This window comes from Oncorhynchus clarkii, chromosome 18 (assembly GCF_045791955.1).
Source record: "Oncorhynchus clarkii lewisi isolate Uvic-CL-2024 chromosome 18, UVic_Ocla_1.0, whole genome shotgun sequence".
Classification (NCBI taxonomy): Eukaryota; Metazoa; Chordata; class Actinopteri; order Salmoniformes; family Salmonidae; genus Oncorhynchus; species Oncorhynchus clarkii.
Window position 1 is genome coordinate 33,477,308 of NC_092164.1, and position 25,394 is coordinate 33,502,701.

General features: G+C 43.2%; 1 protein-coding gene across 1 annotated transcript in view; it reads right to left on the minus strand.

Annotated features, from left to right (window-relative positions):
* The window catches only part of LOC139373356 (nuclear factor of activated T-cells, cytoplasmic 1-like), a 56,488-nt gene that overhangs the window by 14,997 nt on the left and 16,097 nt on the right, over positions 1 to 25,394 (minus strand). The window contains exons 7-8 of the mRNA XM_071113789.1: positions 14,261 to 14,316; positions 2,008 to 2,140 (exon numbers count right to left, since the gene is read on the minus strand). Coding sequence (XP_070969890.1) covers positions 2,008 to 2,140; positions 14,261 to 14,316 — 189 coding nt within the window. The remainder of the gene's footprint in view (positions 1 to 2,007; positions 2,141 to 14,260; positions 14,317 to 25,394) is intronic.

A 25,394-nucleotide genomic window follows, 5' to 3' on the forward strand; every position in this document is an offset into this window, starting at 1 on the left:
GAGCGAGTGAGAAAGTGTCAGTGAATAGGTGAGTGAGTGAGTGAATAAGTGAGTGAATAAGTGAGTGAGTGAGTGTGAGTGTGTGAATAAGTGAGTGAGTGAGTGAGTGTGAGTGTGTGTGTGTGTGAATAAGTGAGTGAGTGAGTGGGTGGGTGAGTGAGTGAGTGGGTTTGTGGCTAGGATACCCACAGCCAAACAAACAATCTCATCAATGAGACTCTGTGTCTTTTCCACCCTGCTGAAAATATTCAAAAATGAAAAAAGGAAGACAAAAGGGATGAATCATCACCACAAGAGACTTCCAGCTGTTTTTACAATAAAAATGCCTATTTTCTTTGGAACAGACCCCGGCAATAATATCCTATAAACGTGCATTATGAAATATGTTGCTGCTGCATAAGTTTCATGCTGTACCCAAACATGAGATACATTACTGCTCTCTCAAAAAAACACACACAAAAAACAGTTTTACCAAATATGCTATGTATTGCTCCTTCAAACCCCAATATTTCAAGACGTGGCTCAGTATTGAAACAAAATGGTGCCTGCAAAATGCTTTGAAGATTGCAATGATTATGCTTGTGGTGACCATGGTTGAGTTCAGAAAGGCCCTTTCTCCACTGTCTTGTTCTCAGTTCCCAGCCCTTGGTTACCAATACCAAATTCCTGTGTGGATCGTGTTGAACATTACATTTCAACAAGATCCACATGTGTTGAACATAACATCTCCTCCTGTATGATTCTCGGGTCAATCTCGTTTAATGGCTGATGCCGCAGTCCACTGACAACCGGCCGTTAGCACCGGTTTTGAACCTGAGATTTATCGTGCATCAAAAACTAAACTCGATTTGAACACCTAAAACGAGTGAAACCAAGCTACATCCTGCAACACCCAGCCTTGCTGAGCCCGCTGTCAAGTGAACAAGGTGAAGTCTGATGAGAAGAGTCATAGCAAACCGCTTCTATTTTAGACCCAGTAGGATGAGGTGTGTCTGCAAGCAATAGGATAGACTAATGCGCAGACACAACACACAGATGAGTAGGATGAGTGCAATGTTTGTGTTACCACAAAATCTGAGAGCGTGCCTTAGCATCTCCGCAATAACAATCTGTGATGTTGCTGTACTGTAAGCTTACTGTTAGAAATGCCTGGGTAAGTGTACTATAACAGAAATGTTTGTACTTCTGCAGATTTGATTGATATATGCAAGTAAAAAAAACAATAATAACAATAATTTCCATCTCTTTAAGTGTAGGCTTAATCCACATATTTTTTTGGAGGGATATCAAATCTCCTTTTACTGTAGGTTTAGCTGTCTGGACCTAATGTGTAGACTACTAGAGTGTGTGGCATGACACTGTCCAGACAGCTTGTTTAATGAAGAGACTTGAGTCTAACTCTTTAAGAGACACTGACCAGGCCCAGTGTCCCCTCTCTCCCCCCTCTCTGACTCTCACCAGAGGCTGAGGACAATGCTGCACTTTCAGAGGGGAAAGCAACTGAGGCACGTCAGCGCCCACATACAGGACTGGGACTGCAGTTGAACCAGAGCTTTGAACCACCCACTGGATACTAGCTTTCTCTGCAATTAGAAGTGTTTATTTTTTTTACATTTGATCTGGTGTGGCGTTTTTAATTTAGTCTGGCAACAGTTTGGCTATTCAAAAAACACTGTTCCGCTCCCCTTTTCCACTCTTGTGCAGTCCACTCCAAGTGTTCTTATAGCTGCAGGTATGGAAAATAATATATTTTATGGAGATCCATTTTTACAATGGGAATAACCGAAAAACCATCGCTTTGTTCCTCACTTGAAAACCACCAAAGACGGAATACAGAATGCTTGTGTTCTTTTCTTCAGATGTAAAAATTGTGCTCAAAGTGTTCATATTGGTCTGGTATATGAAAGGACAAGGATAGACAAAAGAGGAGTAGGGGATAGGGTGCTGGGTAGAAAAAGAGAGAGAGAAAGAGAGAGTTGGAGACAGACAGAACGAAAGAGAGTTTACCATTGGCAGACATGTAGGTGAAGTGCTGGTACTGGCTCCTTTTCCTCTTGCCATTGCACACATAGAAGTTCACCTGAACAGGATTGGATATCCTCTGGTTCCGATAAGGAGGGATTTCAATGAGAAGAGATGTCTGCAATATAAAGTCAAAGGCAATGCCATCCATAGTGAGATGCAACCGAGTGCCTTCAGAAAGTATTCACACCCCTTGACTTTTTCCAAATGTTGTTGAGTTAAAGCCTGAATTTAAAAAGGGATTACATTTAGATTGTTTGGTCACTGGTCTACACACAATACCCCATAATGTCAAAGTGGAATTATGTTTTTAATTTGTTTTAAACAAATTAATAAAAATTAAAAGCTGAAATGTCTTGAGTCAATAAGTATTCAACCCTTTTGTTATGGCAAGCCTAAATAAGTTCAGGAGTAAAAATGTGCTTAACAAGTCACATGATAGATTGCATGGACACACTTTGTTTGCAATAATAGTATTTAACATGATTTTTGAATGACTACCTCATCTTTGTACCCAACACATACAATTATCTGTAAGGTCCCTCAGTCGAGCTGTGAATTTCAAATACATATTCAACCACAAAGTGTAGGGAGGTTTTCCAATGCCTCACAAAGAAGGGCATCTATTGTTACAGTGCTTGCGAAAGTATTCACCCCCTTGGCATTTTTCCTATTTTGTGACCTTACAACCTGGAAACCACTCAGGGATTTGAGGCCAATGGTGACTTTAAAACAGTTACAGAGTGGCTGTGATAGGAGAAAACTGAGGATGGATCAACAACATTGTAGATACACCACAATAAAAAATATTAAATATTAAATAAAAATATTCCAAAACAATACTTCAAAAAGTTTTTATCCTGAATACAAAGTGTTATGTTTGGGGCAAATCCAATACAACACATTACTGGGTACCACTCTCCATCTTTTGAAGCACAGTGGTGGCTGCGTCATATTATGGGTATGTTTGTAAACTGGGGAGTTTTTCAGGAGAGAAAAAAAGAAACGGAATGAGCTAAGCACAATTAATTCACAGTTCAGCAGGACAATAACCTAAAACAAGGACAAATCTACACTGGTGTTGCTTACCAAGAAGACAGTAAATGTTCCTGAGTGGCCAAGATACAGTTGCCTTAAATCTACTTAAAAATCTAAAGCATGATCTGTAAATGATTGTCTAGCAATGATCAACAACCAATTTGACAGAGCTTGAAGAATTTTGAAAATAGTAATGTGCAAATATTGCACAATCCAGGTGTGGAAAGCTCTTAGACTTACCCAGAAAGACTCACAGCTGTAATGGCTTCCAAAGGTGCTTATACAAAGTAGTGCGTCAGGGGTGTGAATACTTACAGTACCAGTCAAAAGTTGACACACCTACTCATTCAAGGGTTTTTCTTTATTTTTACCATTTTGTACATTGAAGAATAATAGTGAAGACATCAAAACTATGAAATAGCACATGGAATCACGTAGTAACCAAAAAAGGTGTTAAACAAATCAAAATATATTTTATATTTGAGATTCTTCAAAGTAGCCACCCTTTGCCTTGATAACAGCTTTGCACACACTTGGCATTCTCTCAACCAGCTTCATGAGGAAGTCACATGGAATGCATTTTAATTAACAGGTGTGCCTTGTTAATTTATGGAATTTCTTTCCTTCTTATTAATACGTTTTGAGCCAATCAGTTGTGTTGTGACGAGGGAGGGGTGGTATACAGAAAGACCAAGTCCATATTATGGCAAGAACAGCTCAAATTAGCAAAGAGAAATGACAGTCCATCATTACTTTAAGACATGAAGGTCAGTCAATGCCGAAATTTCCAGACCTTTGAAAGTTTCTTCAAGTGCCTTCGCAAAAACCATCAAGCGCTATGATGAAACTGGCTCTCATGAGGACCGCCACAGGGAAGGAAGACCCAGAGTTATCTCTGCTGCAGAGGATAAGTCCATTATAGTTAACTGCACCTCAGAAATTGCAACCCAAAGAAATGCTTCACAGAGTTCAAGTAACAGACTCTCAACATCAACTGTGTGTGAATCAGGTCTTCATGGTCAAATTGCTGCAAAGAAACCACTACTAAAGGAAACCAATAATAAGAAGAGACTTGCTTGGGCCAATAAACACGAGCAATGGACATTAGACCGGTGGTCTGATGAGTCTTTGATCATTTCTCCCTCCTTTTGCCCTCAGAACAGCCTCAATTCGTCAGGGCACAGACTCTACAAGGTGTCCAAAGCATTCCACGGGGATGCTGGCACATGTTGAGGCCAATGCGTCCCACAATTGTGTAAAGTTGGCTGGATGTCCTTGGGGTGGTGGACCATTCTTGATACACATGTTGAGCGTGAAAAACCCAGCAGCGTTGCAGTTCTTGACATAAACTGGTGCGCCTGGCACTTAAATATTTTGCCTTGCCCATTCACCCTCTGAATGGCACACATACACAATCCATGTCTCAATTGTCTCGAATTGTCTTTAACCTGTCTCCTCCCCTTCATCTACACTGACTGAAGTGGATTTAACAAGTGATATCAACAAGGGATCATAGTTTCACTTGTATTCACCTGGTTAGTCTATGTCATGGAAATGTCCTTAATGTTTTGTATACTCAGTGTACACACAAAACTGGCCCAAATATCGTGAAACATTTATTTTGCGAAGTAAAGACACACCTGAGATATGTCACAGATGGCCATCAGGTATGTTTCTTAAAATCAGCCACTTTATCCTGCACTGTCATTTTATATCCAGTTCAGGGAGTGTCCAGTGCATTCGGAAAGTATTCAGACCCCACATTTTGTTACGTTAGTCTTGTTCTAAAATGTGACCCAATTCAGGAAACTAGGTGTATGTAACAAGTCTCAGCTTCACAGGAGAAGAAAGTAAAAAAAACATAATTTTTTAACAAAATGCGTTTTTTGGCAGAAATGCTTTCTTGAACATGTGAACTTCCATGTGCCTTAATATCAAATGTGTATGTCATCTGTAAATACGAATACAATTGTTAAATTATGAGCCTAGTTGGTTTAATCATAGAAAAAGTCAGAAACCTTCCCACTAGCCATTATTGGCTGTGATAATGAGTGAGCTGGACATGCTGAGAGATGAGTTTGGATTGGTCTGCGGTGTTGCATCTTGTGTCTATAAAATGAGCTGCTCGAAATGCGTAAATAATACTTTCCACTGCAGTTTTTTCAAAAGATATTATGTTACCCATGGAGAACTGCAAATATGTTGCTACTGCTCTCAATAACATTACTGCCCTGAATTTATCAGTCGCTATCGACAAAGGTCAGTGGGAAAAAGTTGTGATGGACGACGATCGGGCCATGCTAGACTGACTCTCAGTTCATAACACGTTTTGAAATCAGTGGAACACAACAGGCCAAACAAGCTGTGCAAACTAAACGGAAACAACACAGGATGTCTTATAAAAGGGGTTGCAGTCTGCCGTGAAGCTTTCATCCATGTATACCGGTAAGAATCTAGCTACAGATTCAGGTATTATGTTTCTAATTTTGTCTGAAGGTTGTTTTCATTGCAAGCTTAGGCTTGCTGTTAGCTAGCCAGCTGGAGTATGATGGCTGGCTTGTTAACTAACAATAAGCCAAACGTTATTTGGTTAACTTTAGCTTGCTATGACAATCGGTTTGTATTGCTAGTAACGTTACTCTATGGATTGGGATTATAATTTTTTAGCTAGCTAGCTAACGTTAACGTGACATGTCTAAACAAAAGATCCTAAGTTAAAGCTTGCTGTTAGCTAGCTAATGTTAGCTGTGGTTAGGTGGCTGGCTAGCTAGCTAACATTAACTTATGTGTAGGAACTGTGTGTAACGTTAGTGATGTTTTCTCAGAATGCCATTTTGCATTGCTAGTTATAGCCTAATGTTAGCTAGCTTATCAGTTAACTTTAGCTAGCTATGACAATATGTTTGTATTGCTAGTTAAAGCTTGCTGTTAGCTAGCCAGCTGAAGTTAGATCGACCCAGGGCAGGCGGAGAGGCAGGTTTCGGGTCGAGAGCCAGACCCTGTCCCCCGGTGCGAACTGCGGTAACGGTCTGCGCCAACTTTCTGGCGCAGTACGGAGCGCTGAAGGTGGACATGGGTGGCGTCCCATCTTTCCTTCGTGTGCCGGAACCAGTCGTCCACCGCAGGATCCTCGGTCTGACTCTGATGCCAAAGAGCCAGAACCGGCTGATACCCCAATACACACTGGAAGGGAGAAAGGTTAGTGGAGGAGTGGCGTAGTGAGTTCTGGGCCATATCTGCCCAGGGCACGAATTTCGCACACTCCTCCGGACGGTCCTGGCAATAAGACCTCAGAAACCTACCCACATCCTGGTTAACTCTCTCCACCTGCCCGTTACTCTCGGGGTGAAAACCTGAGGTAAGGCTGACCGAGACCCCCAGACGTTCCATGAATGCCTTCCAGACCCTTGACGTGAACTGGGGACCCCGATCAGACACTATATTCTCAGGCACTCCGTAGTGCCGGAAGACGTGTGTAAACAGGGCCTCCACAGTTTGTAGGGCCGTAGGGAGACCGGGCAAAGGGAGGAGACGACAGGACTTAGAAAAATGATCCACAACAACCAGGATCGTGGTGTTACCATGTGAAGATGAAAGATCGGTTAGGAAATCCACGACAGGTGCGACCACGGCCATTGTGGAACGGGTAAGGGTTGTAACTTACCTCTGGGAAGGTGTCTAGGAGCCTTGCACTGAGCTCACAACGAGCAGGAGGAAACATAAACCCTCACGTCCTTAGCTAAAGTGGGCCACCAGTACTTCCCACTAAGACAGCGCACCCTCCGACCAATCCCAGGACGACCAGAGGAGGGTGACATGTGGGCCCAATAGATCAGCTGGTCGCGGACAGCTGGACACTGAGGGGGAGACGCCCAGCTGGACACTGAGGGGGAGCGGGCTCTGCACGTGACGCCCGCTCAATGTCTGCGTCCAGCTCCCACAATACCAGCGCCAACAAACAAGAGGCGTGTGGGAGTGGGATCCATGGGCCGCTCCTCTGTGTCATACAGCCGGGACAATGCATCTGCCTTAATGTTCTGGGAGCCTAGTCTGTAAGAAAGGGTAAACACAAAACTGGTGAAAAACATGGCCCACCTTGCCTGGCGAGGGTTCAGTCTCCTCGCCGCCCGGATGAACTCCAGATTGCGGAGGTCAGTCCAGATGAGAAAAGGGTGTCTCCACTATGAATGCCAAAACAGGGACCCTGTCCGCCTCAGGTGTCCACTGCAAGCGCACCGAGCCCCCCTTCAGCAGTGAAGTAATGGGAGCGGCTACCTGACCAAAACCTTGGATAAACCTCCGGTAGTAGTTGGCAAACCCCAAGAATTGCTGCACCTCCTTTACCGTGGTGGGAGTCGGCAAATTACGCACGGCTGCAATGCAGTCACTCTCCATCTCCACCCCTGACGTGGAAATGCGATACCCTAGGAAGGAGACTGACTGTTGGAAGAACAGGTATTTCTCAGCCTTGACGTACAGGTCATGCTCCAACAGGCGACCAAGCACTTTGCGCACCAGGGACACATGCTAGGCGCGTGTAGCGGAGTATATCAAAATGTCTTCAATATACACCACTACACCCTGCCCGTGCAGATCCCTGAAAATCTTGTCTACAAAAGCTTGGAAGACTGATGGCGCATTCATCAACCCATACGGCATGACGAGGTACTCATAGTGCCTAGAGATGGTACTGAAAGCCGTCTTCCACTCATCTCCCTCTCGGATACGCACCAGATTGTAAGCGCTCCTGAGATGTAGTTTGGTGAAGAAGCGTGCCACGTGCATTGACTCTATCGCTATGGCTATGAGCAGTAGCGGGTAACTATACCGCACCGTGATCTGATTTAGACCCCGGTAGTCAATACACAAACGCAGACCTCCCTCCTTCTTCACAAAAAATTAACTTGAGGAGACTCATCTCCCTCTCGGATATGCACCAGATTGTAAGCGCTCCTGAGATGTAGTTTGGTGAAGAAGCGTGCCACGTGCATTGACTCTATCGCTATGGCTATGAGCAGTAGCGGGTAACTATACCGCACCGTGATCTGATTTAGACCCCGGTAGTCAATACACAAACGCAGACCTCCCTCCTTCTTCACAAAAAAAACTTGAGGAGACGGGTGAAGTGGAGGACCGAATGTACCCCTGATGCAGGGATTCGGAGACATGTTTCCATAGCCTCCGTCTCCGCCTGTGAGAGGGGATACACGTGACTCCTGGGAAGTGCAGCGTCTACCAGGAGATCTATCGCACAAACGCCCCGTCGATGAGGTGGTAATTGAGTCGCCTTCTTCTTAGAGAAGGCGAGAGCCAAATCGGCATATTCAGGGGGAATTGGCACGGGGAGACCTGGTCTGGACCATAGTAGCACCAACGGAAACCCCTAAACACCTACCTGAGCACTCTCGCGACCACCCCGTGAGAGTCCTCTGTGGCCAAGAAACAGTGGGGTTATGAGAAGCTAACAAGGGGAGGCCCAGCACCACGGGAAACGCAGGAGAGTCAATAAGGAAAAGACCAATTTTCTCTGTGTGACCCCCCTGATTCACCATGCCCAAAGGAGCGGTGACCTCCATAATTAAGCCTGACCCTAATGGTTGACTATCTAAGGCGTGAATGGGGAAGGGCACATCCACGGGAACAATGGGGGTCCCTAAACTATGAGCTAACGCTCTATGAATGAAATTCCCAGCCGCGCCTGAATCTAAGAGCGCCTTATGCATGGAATGCGGGGAAAACTCAGGAAAAGTGACAGACACAAACATATGTGCAACAGAGGACTCTGGGTGAGAATGGTGCCAGCTCACCTGGGGTGACGCCAGAGCGCCCTGCCTGCTGCCTCAATTCCCAGAGGAACCAACCCGGCACTGACCAGCAGTGTGACCTCTGCAGCCACATGAGCGGAAACCCCCTCCGGTCTCCATGCGCACCGCCCTTCCCAGCTCCATGGGTATCGGAGAGGGGGTGCAGGAGGATGGAACCATCAGACCCCGATCTGGACGTCCGCGAGTAGCCGGCAGGTTATCCAGCCGGATGGACAGGTCCACCAGCTGGTCGAAAGTGAGGTTGGTGTCTCTGCTGGCCAGCTCCCGACGGACGTCCTCGTGCGGACTGCAGCAGTAGTGGTCGATCAGGGCACTGTTGTTCCATCCCGCGCCGGCAGCCATGGTTCTAAACTCCAGGGCAAACTCCTGGGCGCTCCTCGTCTCCTGCCTCAGATGGTAGAGGCGCTCACCCGCCGCTCTGCCCTCGGGCGGGTTGTCGAAGACTGCCCGAAAACGGCAGGTGAACTCCTCAAAATGGTCCAACGCCGCATCTCCTTCTCTCCACAAGGCGTTGGCCCACTCCAGGGCTTTCCTGGTGAGGCACAAGACGAGTGCGGACACCCTCTCACGGTCCAATGGAGCTGGGTGGACCGTGGCCAGATAGAGGTTTAATTGAAGGAGTTGGCAGCACTCCCGTCGTACTCCTGTGGCAAGGAGAGACGGATCCCACTGGGTTCAGGGGGGAAAGGGGCACTCAGGGGAGACCCCGGTTGTGCTGGTGGAGACGCTGGAAGAACTCCCTGTCTCTCCCAGCCGTCCATTGTCTGGACAACGCGGTCCATAGTGGCACCAAGATGGTAAAGTATTACTGCATGCTCCTGGACGCGCTCATTCACCTCTATGGCCGGGGTACTTTCTCCTGCTGACTCTATAGAAGGGTCGGAGATTCTGTAATGGGTGTGTGTATAGGTGGCAGGGAAGTCAGGCGCAGGAGAACGAACTTGGTATAAACGGAGTCGTTTAATAAAAGTTAACAAAACTCCAAAACCAAAATATAAAAATAATCAAAGTGGGTACAAAACCCGTCGCGCACCAACACATAACTTGCACAAACATACAATCAAACAATCTCCGACAAGGACATGAGGGGAAACAGAGGGTTAAATACACAACATGTAATTGATGGGATTGGAATCAGGTGTTAAGGAAGACAAGACAAAACCAATGGAAAATTAAAAATGGATCCGTGATGACTAGAAGGTTGGTGACGTCGACTGCCGAACACCGCCTGAAGAAGGAGAGGGACCGACTTAGGCGGAAGTCGTGACATCTTGTACAAACTGTATAAAAAAGAAGAGGCGACTCCGGGATGCTGGCCTTCTAGGCAGTGCTGCAAGGAAAAAGCCATATCTCAGACTGGCCAATAAAAATAAAAGATTAAGATGGACAAAAGAACACAGACACTGGAAAGAGGAACTCTGCCTAGAAGGCAAGCATCCCGGAGTCGCCTCTTCACTGTTGACATTGAGACTGGTGTTTTGCAGGTACTATTTAATGAAGCTGCCAGTTGAGGACTTGTGAGGTGTCTGTTTCTCAAACTAGACACTCTAATGTACTTGTCCTCCTGCTCAGTTGTGCACCGGGGCCTCCCACTCCTCTTTCTATTCTGGTTAGGGCCAGTTTGCATTTTTCTGTGAAGGGAGTAGTACACAGCATTGTACGTTTCTTGGTAATTTCTCGCATGGAATAGCCTTCATTTCTCAGAACAAGAATAGACTGACGAGTTTCAGGAGAAAGTTATTTGTTTCTGGCCATTTTGAGCCTGTAATCGAACCCACAAATGCTGATGCCCCATATACTCAACTAGTCTAAAGAAGGCCAGTTGTATTGCTTCTTTAATCAGATCAACAGTTTTCAGCTGTGCTAACATAATTGCAAAAGGATTTTCTAATTATTAATTAGCCTTTTAATATGATACACTTGGATTAGCTAACACAACGTGCCATTGGAACACAGGAGGGATAGTTGCTGATAATGGGCCTCTGTACGCCTATGTAGATATTTCCAGCTACAATAGTCATTTACAACATTAACAATGTCTACACTGTATTTCTGATCAATTTTATGTTATTTTAGTGGCCAGAAAACATGCTTTTCTTTCAAAAAACAAGGACATTTCTAACTGACCCCAAACTTTTGAATGGTAGTGTATATTGATTGACTAATTAAAACGTTAATTTATCTTATGCTACACAAAGATGGATAACATGATTTGTTCTAAACAAATCCATTCTGTTACTGAAATGGTTGTTCCAGTTTAGATGGTTTTGGTGACGTGTCAAACTCATTCCACGGAGGGCCGAGTGTCTGCTGGTTTTTGCTCCAACCTTGTACTTGATTGACGAATTAAGATCACTAATTAGTAAGGAACTCACCTGGTTGTCCAGCTCTTAATTGAAAGGAAAAACCCAAAACCCACAGACATTGGGCCCACCGTGGAATGAGATTGACACCCCTGATTTAGGTAGTCTCATTCATTAGTCTCTGGCAGTCTTTCTGAATGCAGATTGTAGGACCAGCTTGACCAGCATCTGACCAGCATTGACCAGCATAGACCAGCATGGACCCCCTTGAAATGTATGCTAGTCTAAACTGTTTTTTTTCAGCAGGGTGTATGAGCATGTGTCAGACACAGAGAGAGAGAGAGAGAGAGAGAGAGAGAGAGAGAGAGAGAGAGAGAGAGAGAGAGAGAGAGAGAGAGAGAGAGAGAGAGAGAGAGAGAGAGAGAGAGAGAGAGAGAGAGAGAGAGAGAGAGAGAGAGAGAGAGAGAGAGAGAGAGAGAGAGAGAGAGAGAGAGAGAGAGAGAGAGAGAGAGAGAGAGAGTGTGTGTGTGTGTGTGTGTGTGTGCGTGCGTGTGTATGACCGTGTGTGTGCTCACACGCTTGCATGTGTGTGTGTATGCATCTGTGTGTATGTATCAGTGGAGGCTCCTCAGAGGAGGAAGGGGAGGACCATCATCCTCAGTGAATTTCATAATGAAGGTCTACAGTAGCCTCAACAGCACTCTGTAGGGTAGCACCGTGTTGTAACCGGAGGACAGCTAGCTTCCGGCCTCCTCTTGGTAAATTGACTTAATACAAAACGTAGGAGGCTCTTGGTTCTCACTCCCTTCCATAGACTTACACAGTAATTATGACAACTTTTGGAAGACATCCTCCAACCTATCAGAGCTCTTGCAGCATGACATGTTGTCTACCCAATCAAAGGATCAGAGAATGAATCTAGTACTGAAAGCATGAGCTATAGCTAGCTAGCACTGCAGTGCATAAAATGTGGTGAGTTGTTGACTCAAAGAGAGAGAAAGACAATAGTTAATTTCTTAAAAAATGAAGGAGAAGCAAGAGAAAGAGAGAGAGAAAGATGGTCAATTTTTCACTTTCAGTTCACTTACTTAGCTAGCAAATGCAGCTGGCTAGTTTAGTTACTCAAACACCCGGCTCAAACAAAGGGATGCTATGTTAGCTAGCTGGCTATGACTATCCAACACAACACTGGAACTCTTCCAAGTCCAAGGTAAGCTTTTGATTTTATTAATGTATTGCCACCGTGGTTTGCCGGTGTAACTGCTTACCGACTCTACACTGCAACATTACTGCATGATCATAGCGGGTTAACTAACGTATTAGTTCTATTAGCTATTTTGACTAGGACGTTACTTTAGCTAATATGGGAACAACGATGTAGGCTGTGTGTAGCGGTTATGACATGGTTTATCTTGGAAAGGTTTTTTCGCAGGTAACATAGCTGATGTGTTGTTCATTGAAGTCCACAAACGAAGGGAAAGGTGAGAGGAGAGTGCATAGAGGTGAGAAGGAATACAGTGTGGCTGCTATGAAAGTGAACTTGTTTTATGTGTGATCGGGGGTGTATTCATTCCGCCAATTCTGTTGAAAAACGTTTCTTAAATGTAAGCAAAAACAACGGGGATGTTTGCAACTGTTGGACTAATGATTATGTATTTTGTGTATATACTGTATGAGTGTGTGAGAGAGCGAGAAGAGAGAGAGAGAGGGAGAGAGAGAGAGAGTAAAAGGAAGTAAAAAGCACATGACATCCGGTTTGGAGTTTGCCAAAAGGCACCTAAAGACTCTCAGACCATAAGAAAGAAGATTCTCTGGTCTGATGAAACCAAGATTTAACTATTTGGCCTGAATGCCAAGCATCACGTCTGTAGGAAACCTGGCACCATCCCTACGGTGAAGCATGGTGGTGGCAGCATCATGCTATGGGGATGTTTTTCACTATCAGGGACAGTCAGCATCGAGAGAAAAATGAACGGAGCAAAGTACAGAGAGATCCTTGATGAAAACCTGCTCCAGAGCGCTCAGGACCTCAGACTGAGGCGAAGGTTCCCCTTCCAACAGGACAACGACCCTAAGCACACAGCCAAGAAAACGCAGAAGTGGCTTTGGGACAAGTCTTTGAATGTCCTTGAGTGGCCCAGCTATAGCCTGGACTTGAACACGATCGAACATCTCTGGAGTGACCTGAAAATAGCTGTGCAGCAACGCTCCCCATCCATCCTGACAGAGCTTGTGAGGATCTGCAGAGAAGAATGGGAGAAACTCCCCAAATACAGGTGTGTCAAGCTTGTAGCTTCATACCCAACTTCTGCACTTCTGAGTTTCTCCCATTCTTCACAGACGTGATGCTTGGCATTCAGGCCAAATAGTTAAGTCTTGGTTTCATCAGACCAGAGAATCTTCTTTCTTATGGTCTCTCCAGAGATGTTCGATCGGATTCAAGTCCGGGCTACGGCTGGGCCATTTAAGGACATTCAAAGACTTGACCCGAAGCCACTTCTGCGTTGTCTCGGCTGTGTGCATAGAGTCGTTGTCCTGTTGAAAGGTAAACCTTCACCCCAGTCTGAGGTCCTGAGCACTCTGTAGCAGGTTTTCATCAAAGATCTCTCTGTACTTGACTCTAACCTAAGTGTATTTAAACTTCCGACTTCAACTATATACACACTCTAATCGCCTAGTCTCAGTCCCAGTCTCCCAGAAGAAAAGAGTGCTCTGGGTGACTCCCCCGGCCCCTGGCCTACCTGTGGCAGCATCCAATCCCCCCCCCCCCCCCCCGTACCAGACCAAGACAGCTAGCACACCCTGTTAAACATACACTCCAACAAGGAAACGCTGAACTCCTCAGAACCTTTTGAAATATTTTTGCTCAACACCGTTTCCCCAGGAGTATCCTTAATACAGAAATGAAAATAATCAGAAGTGTGTCTACTGTACTGTCTTTTCCAGACACAGGTCATATGCTGGGTGTTTTAGAGAGAGTAACAGAGACTCGGCAGAGTGTCTTCCAACTAACACAAACATTGCTGCGAAATACCTATAAAAAATGCAGAATGTCTTATTTATTGAACTTACAGACTTGCAGGAGTCCTTGTCAACCTTGGCCTCTGTCTCCCATAGGTGATGGCCATCTATAGAAGGGAGAGTAGAACAGAGAGAGTAAGCATGTGGAAAAATTATATGTGACAAATTTGCCAGTATTCAGATTTGCAAAAATGAGTAACTACCGAAACTGGCTAGACTAACTCATGTAAATGTTGACATCATAAGCCATGATGTTGTGAATGATTTTATTATTAGCTCTGTCTGACATCAGTGGTCTATTAAAAAGCTTCAACAGAACCAAGGCTATCACCAACATAAGTTGAGTCTGCCGATGAACTCATATCCTCAGTCTCAGTCTTGGCTAAACCACTAGGGCCAAGGGGGCCGTTCTGATGCACCTCTGAGACCCGAGTCATAGGCCATACCAAAGGGATCTCTGACGTCTTTGGTCGATGAGAGAAACGCTGAATTCATTCCTTTGTGGAATCCCATACTGCATGACCAATTGTGACTTGTGGGCTTGTTAATGAGGTTATAAAATGGGGATTCCGATAACCAATGGGCTGTGAATGACTGGAAAGTGAAGCCTTGGCATTAAGTTTCTCTTCCCAACCCACCGTTTTAAATAGCTCATATTCAAATATCGGTGCTTTTGTCATGCTCATTAAAGTATTATTAAATGTTTTACTTGTTTTATATTCTGTTAATGAAACTTCTTTTAACACTCAACTTGTCGAAAACAAATAGGCTTTCCCATCAGGCATTAAAATAGTGCATCACAGCTGTTGGAAACATGGGTCCTAAAAAAGCTAATGTTTTGCTATTCTTCTATGAGACGTCAACATAAAGTAATTTTCACACAGTTTATAAGAAACAGTGTAACCACTGCACTATTTTCTCTTACACCAATGACTCGTTAACAAAGCCTGAAATAGAAATGAAATCACATAAAAATGTCCTTAAACTTTCTCAGAAGTGCCTTTGTAACAATTCTGGTCATGTAATATATTATAAAAATAAAGAAAACTCTATGGAATATCGGGAAAAATGCACCAAATTATTTTTTTTTATCTTCAACATAGAAATGCTACCAAAAACAATTTACTGAAACTTGTTGCAAATGACGGAGCAGAGTCACCCATGATTCACCAAATTATATTTTGAAAGAGTAAGCAAAGTACTTTCAACATATGCTTTTGTTTCAGTCTCCTCAATCTCCTCTAACCGAAGCTAATTGTATGGATTTTCTCCTATTAATAATGTAAAATTAACAGCCATACAGAAAGACTCATGTGAAGGACAAATTACAGAGGAGGAACTTCTTGATGCAATTAAAGCCTTTAAGGCTGGGAAAACTCCAGGGCTGGATGGCATACCAGTTGAGGTATACCAAACTTGTTTTGATTATCAGACACTCAATAAGAAGGTCTGATTTCATTATTACTGAAACAGGATACAAGTGGGAAATATAAAGATCTAGTCCATTAAAAAAATTGGAGGTCCCTTACACTTCAGTGATGTGATACAAAAATACTTGCAAAATATATAGCGCATAGAATTAAAAAGGTATTGTCGGACATTATTCATTCTAATCAGCCAGGTTTTTTACATGGAGAATACATTGGAGATAATATAAGGCAAGTACTGGAAACAATAGAATACTATGAAAAATCTGGGAAACAAGGCCTGCTATTCATAGCTGACTTTGAAAAGGCTTTTGATAAAATACGACTGGAGTTTATATATAAATGCCTGGAACATTTCAATTTTGGAGAATCTCTTATAAAATGGGTTAAAATCATGTATAGTAACCCTAGGTGTAAAATAGTAAAAGAATGGCTAATTCTCAGAAAGTTTTAAACTGTCGAGAGGCGTAAAACAAGGTTGTCCACTATTGGCAAATCTATTTATTATGGCCATCAAAATGTTAGATATTAAAATCAGATCGAACAATAATATCAAGGGTTTAGAAATCTAGGCCTTTCAAACAAAGGTTTCATTGTACGCTGATGATTAATGTTTCTTTTAAATCCACAACTTGGATCTCTCCACAGCCTCCTGGAGTATCTAGATCCTTTTTCTAACCTCTCTGGATTACAAGCAAATTATGATAAATGTACTATATAATGTATTGGATCACCCACCCGTAGCACTCGCTCCAGCAGGTATATTTCACTGGTCACCCCCAAAGCCAACTCCTCCTTTGGCCACATTTTATTCCAGTTCTCCTCTGCCAATGACTGGAACAAATTGCAAAAATCACTGAAACTGGAGACTCATATCTCCCTCACTAACTTTAAGAATCAGCTGTCAGAGCAGCTTACAGATCATTGCATCTGTACATAGCCCATTCTGTAAATAGCCCACCCAATCTACCTCATCCCCATATTGTTATTTATTTATTTTGCTCTTTTGCACCTCAGTATCTCTACTTGCACATTTATCTTCTGCACATCTAATACTCCAGTGTTTAATTGCTAAATTGTAGTTATTTTGCCACTATGGCCTATTTATTGCCTTACCTCCCTAATCCTACTTCATTTGCACACACTGTATCTATTGTGTTATTGACTGTATGTTTGTTTATTCCATGTGTAACTCTGTGTTGTTTGTGTCGCACTGCTTTGCTTTATCTTGGCCAGGTCGCAGTTGGTTAAATAAAGGTTAAATAAAAAAAATCACAAAAAATAAAACTTTTACATTACCGTGTAGTGTACCAATAAAATGGGCTGATGGTGATGTGGATATACTCGGTATAAATATCCAGAAATAATTAAATGATCTCACTCCAGTACATTTTTATAGAAAGTAGATAAGATCTTGATAGCATGGAAATTGAAAACACCTGCCTATTTGTGGAAAAATCTCCCTGATTAACTCTTTAGTCATATCCCAGTTTACCTATCTGCTTATGGTCTTGCCTATACCTAGAAACCCGTTTTTTTAATGATATGAGAAAAAAATATTACATTTTATTTGGAACAGCTAGCCAAACAAAATTAAACGGACCTATTTATATAATGAATATGAATTTGGAGGGCAGAAATGATTAAATATTACATCATTAGACCTCTTACTAAAGGCTTCAGTCATACAAAAGTTATACTTACATCCGAACTGGTTCTCTAGCAAATTAGTAAAAATGTCTCACCCAATGTTCAAGTTTTCCCTTTATTCAGATTACAACCTCTCACGTTCAGTTATTTGAAAAGGAAATTATCTAACAAATAGCGCTATTTTAAAACAAGTCATAGAAAGTTGGTTGCAATTTGAATTTAATCCACCAGAAAAGACAACAAATATTGTGGTTAAACCCAAATATATGAATTGATTAAAAAAACAATCTTTTAAAATTTTTTAAAGGTATAATCTACACAAATTATATCATAAACAGGACTGGTGGAGTTATGTCCCACATGCAGCTAACAAAAACATTTGGAAATGTCTGCTCTACCCAAAATTACAACCATCTACAGTGTAATAACTAGCAAGTTAGTGCTAGTTTTACCACCAGAGGGAATATTTGAAAAGCATCTGATAGCCTTCCATATTGTTATTACCAGAGACTGGGTGGGCAAGCGGGAGACCGGGGTTCAATTCCCCGATGGGGAGGAATGAGTAGGCTGTCCTCGTAATAAATAATTTGTTCTTAACTGATTCCATATGTGTTATTTCATAGTTGTGATGTCTTCAATAGTTGTGATTCTACAATGTAGAGTAAAATAAAGAGAAATCCTGGAATGAGCAGGTGTGTCCAAACTTTTGACTGATAATTGCTTAATTAATTTGAATAATATTATGATGTTTCTATTCCAAGAAAAACGGAAAACCCTCTTGGTTTCTGTTAGGATGGAACAGAAAATATGGCGCTGTACAACGTGACGGTCGGCAGTACAACGTGACGGTAGGCAATTTAGCTAAAGAATCCCTGTGTCGTGCGTACCGGACTGGAGTCAGGGATTCAATTCCCCGACGGGGAGAAAGGAGTAGGCTGTCCTCGTAAATAAGAATTGGTTCTTAAATGGATTGCCTAGTTAAATAAAGGTTACACCAAGAGCATAACATTTCTACACCCTAATTGTATAATTGTAGTTTAACCAATACCCAAACGGAGATTCAGTGAAAATAAAAATCTAATTGATTTATCAAGATCAGTCCCCATGCTTGTCTCAGAAACCAAAAGCCCCTTTATGGGTCTCCCAGTGGCGGCCAGCACGGGTATCGAACCTGCATCTGTAGCATCTGTGGCATTTTGCACTGTGGGAGCCCCCATCCACTCCGGAGCCCCCATCCACAAAGTATCAAAATACAGAGAGGTGTTGGTAAAGGTATATTGTCCTGCTATTAGCCCATCATGGGCTATTATAATACTGTACATGGTGTCCAGGTCAGGATAACCAAAACATTTCTTTATTAAAGACTATCAGAAAGAATGTTGGTACTTATTTATTTTGATCCAAAACCATGAATGAGTGAGTCACTCAGCTTTATGTAGGTGCCGAGGCTATATGACTGTGCCATCAACTTGATAATATATAACAATATTTTGGAGGTTATTTCATTTAAAAAAGTGAGCGATTGTAATCTGAAATATTTGTATTGGGCCAAAACATTTATTTCTGTTTTTAGGGCCAATTATGCGCCACCCTATGGGACTCCCAATCACGGTCGGATGTGATACATAATAGTAATACTTTTTGTTGTATTATTTGTTTAGTCTTTTCTGGTGGATTAAACTGAAACTGCAACCAATCACGGCCGTTTGTGACACAGCCAACCTAACTAAGAAATACATTTGAAGATAGAATTCTCCCCCTTCCCTGCTTCTAGGCAAGTATATTGTCCAACTACCTGCTAATAACCATAATGGCGCTGTGTGTTTGAAAGAGTATTTTCCAGTTAAGCAACAATTTGTTTACCTTCTTTAGACAACTTTTTTCAATAATTCTGTAATTCAGTGATATTTATTCCCATAGTAATTCGCTAACTAAATAAACATTGGCATTTTGAAGAGTATTTTTATCATTATTTTATTAACGAAAGCATGAAAGATGCCATTATTAGTTCCATTGATTTAGTTTGAATGTGCAGACTGGCACTAAGAACAGCGGGAACGTTTCCCTAGCCATTATTAGTGCAATGTCCCTTAAAGCTTAAAGTGTTGCTCTGTTCTACACAGTGGGGCAGGGTGGGGGTTCGCCCCCCTCCCCCTTCCTCCTCCTCCCTTCCCTATGGGCTAGGTCCATCTTCTGTGCACGGCTCTGCGGCCCATCCCGTGCCCTCGTGCCTTGAATCTCACACGCTTTCAGTGGATACAACTGGAGAACTGCAAGGCAATCCAATTGTGCGCCACTCGGGAGCCATGACCAATATGACCAATATACTGTATATATTTATATATAATAAAAATATGGTGTTTATAATGTGTATATTTATGTTGTATCATACAGTGCATATTTGAAAAAGAGACATACTGTAGGTCGCAATATGCGTTTCCTGTTCAAATAAAGGTTACAAAAAATGTCAGAGGGGAAAAACAGTGTTCGTTGTTTGCAGTAACACTTTGTTGTTGTAATGTTGTAAACGCACGTGGCAGTTTTCCCATTAAGGATTACAACTCCACAGATAGAAACACTCTTGATTATGTCTATATTATGACAGATGTTATTTTGAAGGCTGTCTGGTCTTATAAAGTGAGACAGAGGTAAACACAGACACAGGCATTGGAGCAGACAGCCCATTGCAGATAGGGCATCCTTGGTTTGGGTCTGCTTAGGCTGTGATGTGGCAGAGACTGAAGCTGGCACTGACTGATAGCTCCCAATGCCTCCCATTATGTCTGGAGACTACAGGCAGGAGGGGCCCTCTCCACGTCCACCTCCACTCTCTCCCTCTCTCTCCCACTCTGGGAACCACTCCAAAAGGGAAACCTTAGATGGCTACGCAAAAAGTAAACATGTTTTTCAGATCTCCCCTCTCATTTCCTATCTCCCTTTTTTTCAATTTCGTGATATCCAATTAGTAATTAGTCTTGTACCATTGCTGTAACTCCCTTACGGACTCGGGGAAAGGTGAACGTCAAAAGGGTCATGCGTCCTCCAAAACACAACCCTGCCAAGCCACATTGCTTCTGAAACACTGCGTGCTTAGCCCGGAAGCCATCCGCACCAATGTGTCGGAGGAAACACCATCCAACTGGTGACTGATGTCAGCTTACAGGCGACTGGGGGTCAGCTTGCAGGCGCCCGGCCCGCCACAGGCTAGAGCGCGGTGGGACAAGGAAATCTCAGCCGGCCAAACCCTCCCCTAACCCGGACGACACTGAGCCAATTGTGCACCACCTCATGGGTCTCCCGGACCGCTGCACCACTCGGGAGGCCCTTGTCTTCCCTTTTCTTATCTCTCTCTCTCTCTCTATTGTATAATAATTTTTTTAATGCAACATTTAATTGAGCAATTTGTTGTTGCCCCTCTGTCTGAAAAAGTGTCTATAGGCATCACATGCGTGGGATACCTTTAACCTTTACTTTGATGGCAAGAGGTGTACTGGGGAACTGATAACCACCGAATGTTCCATTGGGCCTGAGCAACATCTGCACAATGCCTCTCACCATCAAAACCCTTGGTAACAGTACCAACCAGACAACTCCCTCACTTCAACAAACCCTGGTCTACAGGAGTAATGACCTTTCATAAGGCAGACATAACACAAGTTAGCCAATAGACACAACACTGGTGGTGTACTACACTGTTATGGCAGCCAGCGTGGATTTGAATGAAGTAGTATACAATACAGCTACTTGTCATGCAGAGTTTATAAAGGGAATCAAACAGCTCCTTGTGCTCTTTAATTGGAGTGGGGTGGAGTAAACTCTAGTGCCCGAAGCCAAACAGCAGGGTGGCGTATACCCAAAGCTCTCATAACTTACAGTAAATATAAACACATGCGCTACCCAGGCCCATGTGGCATGGTGAAAGAGAACCCTTGTCCTGGTTCTGATGACTGTAACTTCTTCCTTCCAGTGCTACCCCCAGAACACGTGGATTGTGGGTATTGCATGCAAGCATGCTGTCGCAGGGAAGGGCGTTAATTGAGGCAAGCCAGCTCTTCAAACTGCTTCAATCAATTGCAGCTGGAGGGGATACTGTATTTGCTATAGTGAAGTTCACTACTCAATACAACACACTGTCTGTCTTCTACATTGCAATATATCACTTTACACTCTATGCCACCATTAATTCCTAAATAATATGTCTCTTGTTTTCCTCAAATATGAACTGCACGCTGTAATTTATAAAAACATAAACTCCCTGTTTATGTGCATATAATTGATTTGTTTATGAAAACAGCAATTGTTCTCTGAAATGTCGAGGCTGGCCAAACCGCTGAACAGTTTCAAAGTGGAAGTCATTGTTCTGAGAATGCAATTAATTAAATCCATAAGCACTGACCAGATAAGTAACACAGAGCACCCCTCCCACTGAGTGTAGGCTAATCATTACTCTGAGGAAGATGGATGGTTATGCCACGGTAACTCCCGCTCCCCCTTTCCGGTGCTCGACCTCGTCAGTTGTCTCATCATTACGCACATCTGCCACCATCATTACGTGCACCTGCACCTCATGACACTCACCTGGACTCCATCATCTTCCTGATTATCTAGCCTATATCTGTCATTCTCCTTGGTTCTTTCCTTGTTTCTGTTTCATGTCTGTACGTTTTTCGTGTTTCTTGTTTTGCACTATGTTCTATTTATTATTACATTTTCACTCCCTGTACTTGCTTCCCGACTCCCGATTATTAGCGTACACGTTACAGAATAACGCCTCACCAAGGGGAAGGAACCGGGATACATTTTTTTACTGGTGATGCTGGTCCAAGTGCCGCTGAAGAAGCAACCAGGGATGCCTCAGCTGGCGCAACAGGTTCTCAAGCCTCAGCCGGCTCGTCAGGCTCCCACATGCCTCAGCCGGCTCTATAGGTTCCCGTGCCTCAGCAGAAGCGACCGGCCCGCTTCTGGTCCTCGGGACCATCCCTCGGGTCGGCGTCGTCCGGCGGCTAGAGCCACGTGTCAGGGAGGGGGTACTGTTACGTTTACTCCCACTCCCCCTCTCCAGAGCTCGACGTCACCAGTTGTCTCATCATTACGCACACCTGCCACCATCATTACGGACACCTGTACCTCATGACACTCACCTGGACTCCATCCCCTTCCCGATTACCTCCCCAATATCTATCACTCCTCTTAGTTATTTCCCCAGGTGTTATTGACTCTGTTTCATGTCTGTGTTGCTTGTTTTGTACTATGTTCTATTTATTATTACATTTGCACCCTCCTTGCTTTCCGACTCCTGATTATTAGCGTACACGTAACAGGTTAGATATACTTTTCTCAGGTAATTCCAGACACCATCTGACAAGGTTCTTGCAGTTTGATAATCCTCACAGAATTCAATTTGGAGGTCCTTGATCATACTGCAGACATAGACGGCACCTCTGGCCAAGAACAACATGCCTGTATGGGTCTGTTGCTGTTCCAGGACAGGTCTGTACAGTACTTGGTTAGACTGACTGTCCTCATTGACTCTGACTGACAGGGAGACGGTGAACTTTGGGTCATGTGTCACAAAGTAGTCAGTCGATTTAGGCAGGGGAAACTGGTGAAACTGAAGTCCAGTGGGTCTCTGTCTGACACAGTGAGTATTTCTCCATGGTTGCTCCAGCCTGCCTGCAGTAGACCAGGCAGCCATCCAGTCAGCCAGGCCCAGATGTGAAAGCACTCTTTTTATGAGCGACTTTCTCACCATGTCTGACTTTTCTGCTAGGAGGATTCCCTCACAGCTTCTTTGCTCTCAGCCATAACTCATGGTTGCTAGGAAATACCGTGCAGACATAGACACACGCCATGCAAATACTCTTACTGTGGTGTGAACACAAGCACGCAACTTGACACACAACTCCACATGTTTTAAAAAAAGTTTTTATGATTTTGAAAAGGGTAATATTATTCTGCATTATTTATGGTCCTCAATAAAATGTCAGAAGTGCAAATGATTCCGGTGACTATCCTTAATCTATCAATCTTGGCCTGGAGATGCAAATCCAAACAAAATCCATCTCTATTTTTAGACATTTACATAATGTTGTGTTTTGAGTCAACAAACTTCAGCCGCCAAAATCAATTTGAAAACAAATTCAGGGGCAAAACCTTGAGAAAGTGACTAAACGATTAATAATTTCCCCAAGCGGTACTGAGGCTAATCAAAAAGCCCATCTCTGGGCAGGCTGAGGCTGGAGAGAAGCGATGTCAGATTGAAGCAGTTTCAGATTACAGCCTGACTTCTGGGAGCTCTGAGGGCTGTAAGTCTCATTTCCTATAAGGCTCTCCATGCTCTACGCCAGTGCTATTCAAACTTTTCAGTGGGGACCCCCATTTCTTGGGACCCCACCCCAAATCTAATGACACGTGAAAATCGGTAAATGGACCTTTTTACATCAACAAATAACCTTCAACTAATCTCTTATTAAAATGAAAAGAAACCAATGAATACATTTACTCAATAAAAGTGTATTTTTCAAATGATCTTTCTTAAAGATGTTTGCATATTGTCCCATACAATAAACCCCGCCACCCCAACTTTGATTACTACTGATCTACACTGTAACCACAATTAAAATGATGTTATCTTTTGTCCCTCTAACTGTGCTGAGACAGAGTGGACAGGGAGCTCCGAGGCAGGACTGTGTCTGCATAATGAGCTGCAGTTTTTATTATGGGGCTGGAGTGGTTCTGAGATGCAGGTAAATGTCAGTGGGCCTCTCTACAGGGACATTATCCCTTAATAAAACTCTTTTGTTTGCAAAGGAAAAATAAATCTGGCAAATAACTTTTCTGACAATTTTTCTCAACAATAGAAAAAAAGAGTTTCAGTCAATATTGGCTAGTTATTCTCTACAGTAGGAGCCTCAAAATTCTGGGTGTTGTTTATTTGAATATTCATAGGATATTGGTAAAATGGGTAAACCCTCTGTGGCAGGATTCATGAGAAGGATCGTTAAACAGTTTTTAGACCTATGCCTTGGCACGGACCAAAAAATGATAAAAACATTACAATTAAAACAATATAAAAGAACAAGCACTACAATTTAAAATACTACTTGAGAATAAGTCTAAAAGTATTTGGTTTTAAAGTATCGAAAGTAAATGTAATTGCTAAAGTATACTTAAGTATGAAAATGTGAAAGTAAAAGTATAAATCATTTAAAATTCCTCATATTAAGCAAAGCAGACCCCACCATATTCTTGTTTTTAAAATGTATGGATAGCCAGGGGCACACAACCCAAAAATCTAAGCAAGTCAAATGTAATTTGTCACATGTGCTGAATGCAGTTTTAAGAAAAAGAAGTGTTAAGTAAAAAACAGATAAGTAAAAAACAACAGATAATTAAAGAGCAGCAGTAAAATAACAGTAGCAAGGCTATATACAGGGGGTACTAGTACAGAGTCAATGTGCGGGGGCACAGGTTAGTCGAGGTAATTGAGGTAATATGTACCTGTAGGTAGAGTTAAAGTGACTAGGCATAGATAATAAACAGCGAGCAGCAAAAGCGTAAAAAAGGTGGTGGTGGTGGTGGGGGGGGGGGGGATCAATGCAAATAGTCTGGGTAGCCATTTGATTAGCTGTTCAGGAGTCTTATGTATTGGGGTAGAAACTGTTAAGAAGCCTTTTGAACCTAGACCTGACGCTCCGGTACCGCTTGCCGTGCGGTAGTTTGGCAATTTTAAGGGCCTTCCTCTGACATCGCCTGATATAGAGGTACTGGATGGCAGGAAGCTTGGCCCCTTCCAGTGATGTACTGGGCCATACGCTCTACCCTCTGACACAGTGAGTGCAGTGTAGTGCCTTGCGGTCGGAGGACAAGCTATACCAGGCAGTGATGCAACCAGTCAGGATGCTCTCGATGGTGCAGCTGTATAACTTTTTGAGGATCTGAGGACCCATGCCAAATCTTTTCAATCCCATCAGGGGGAATAGACTTTGTCGTGCCCTCTTCATGATGGTCTTGGTGTGTTTAGACCATAATAGTTTGTTGGTGATGTGGACACCAAGGAACTTGAAGCTCTCAACCTGCTCCACTACAGCCCTGTTGATGACAATGGG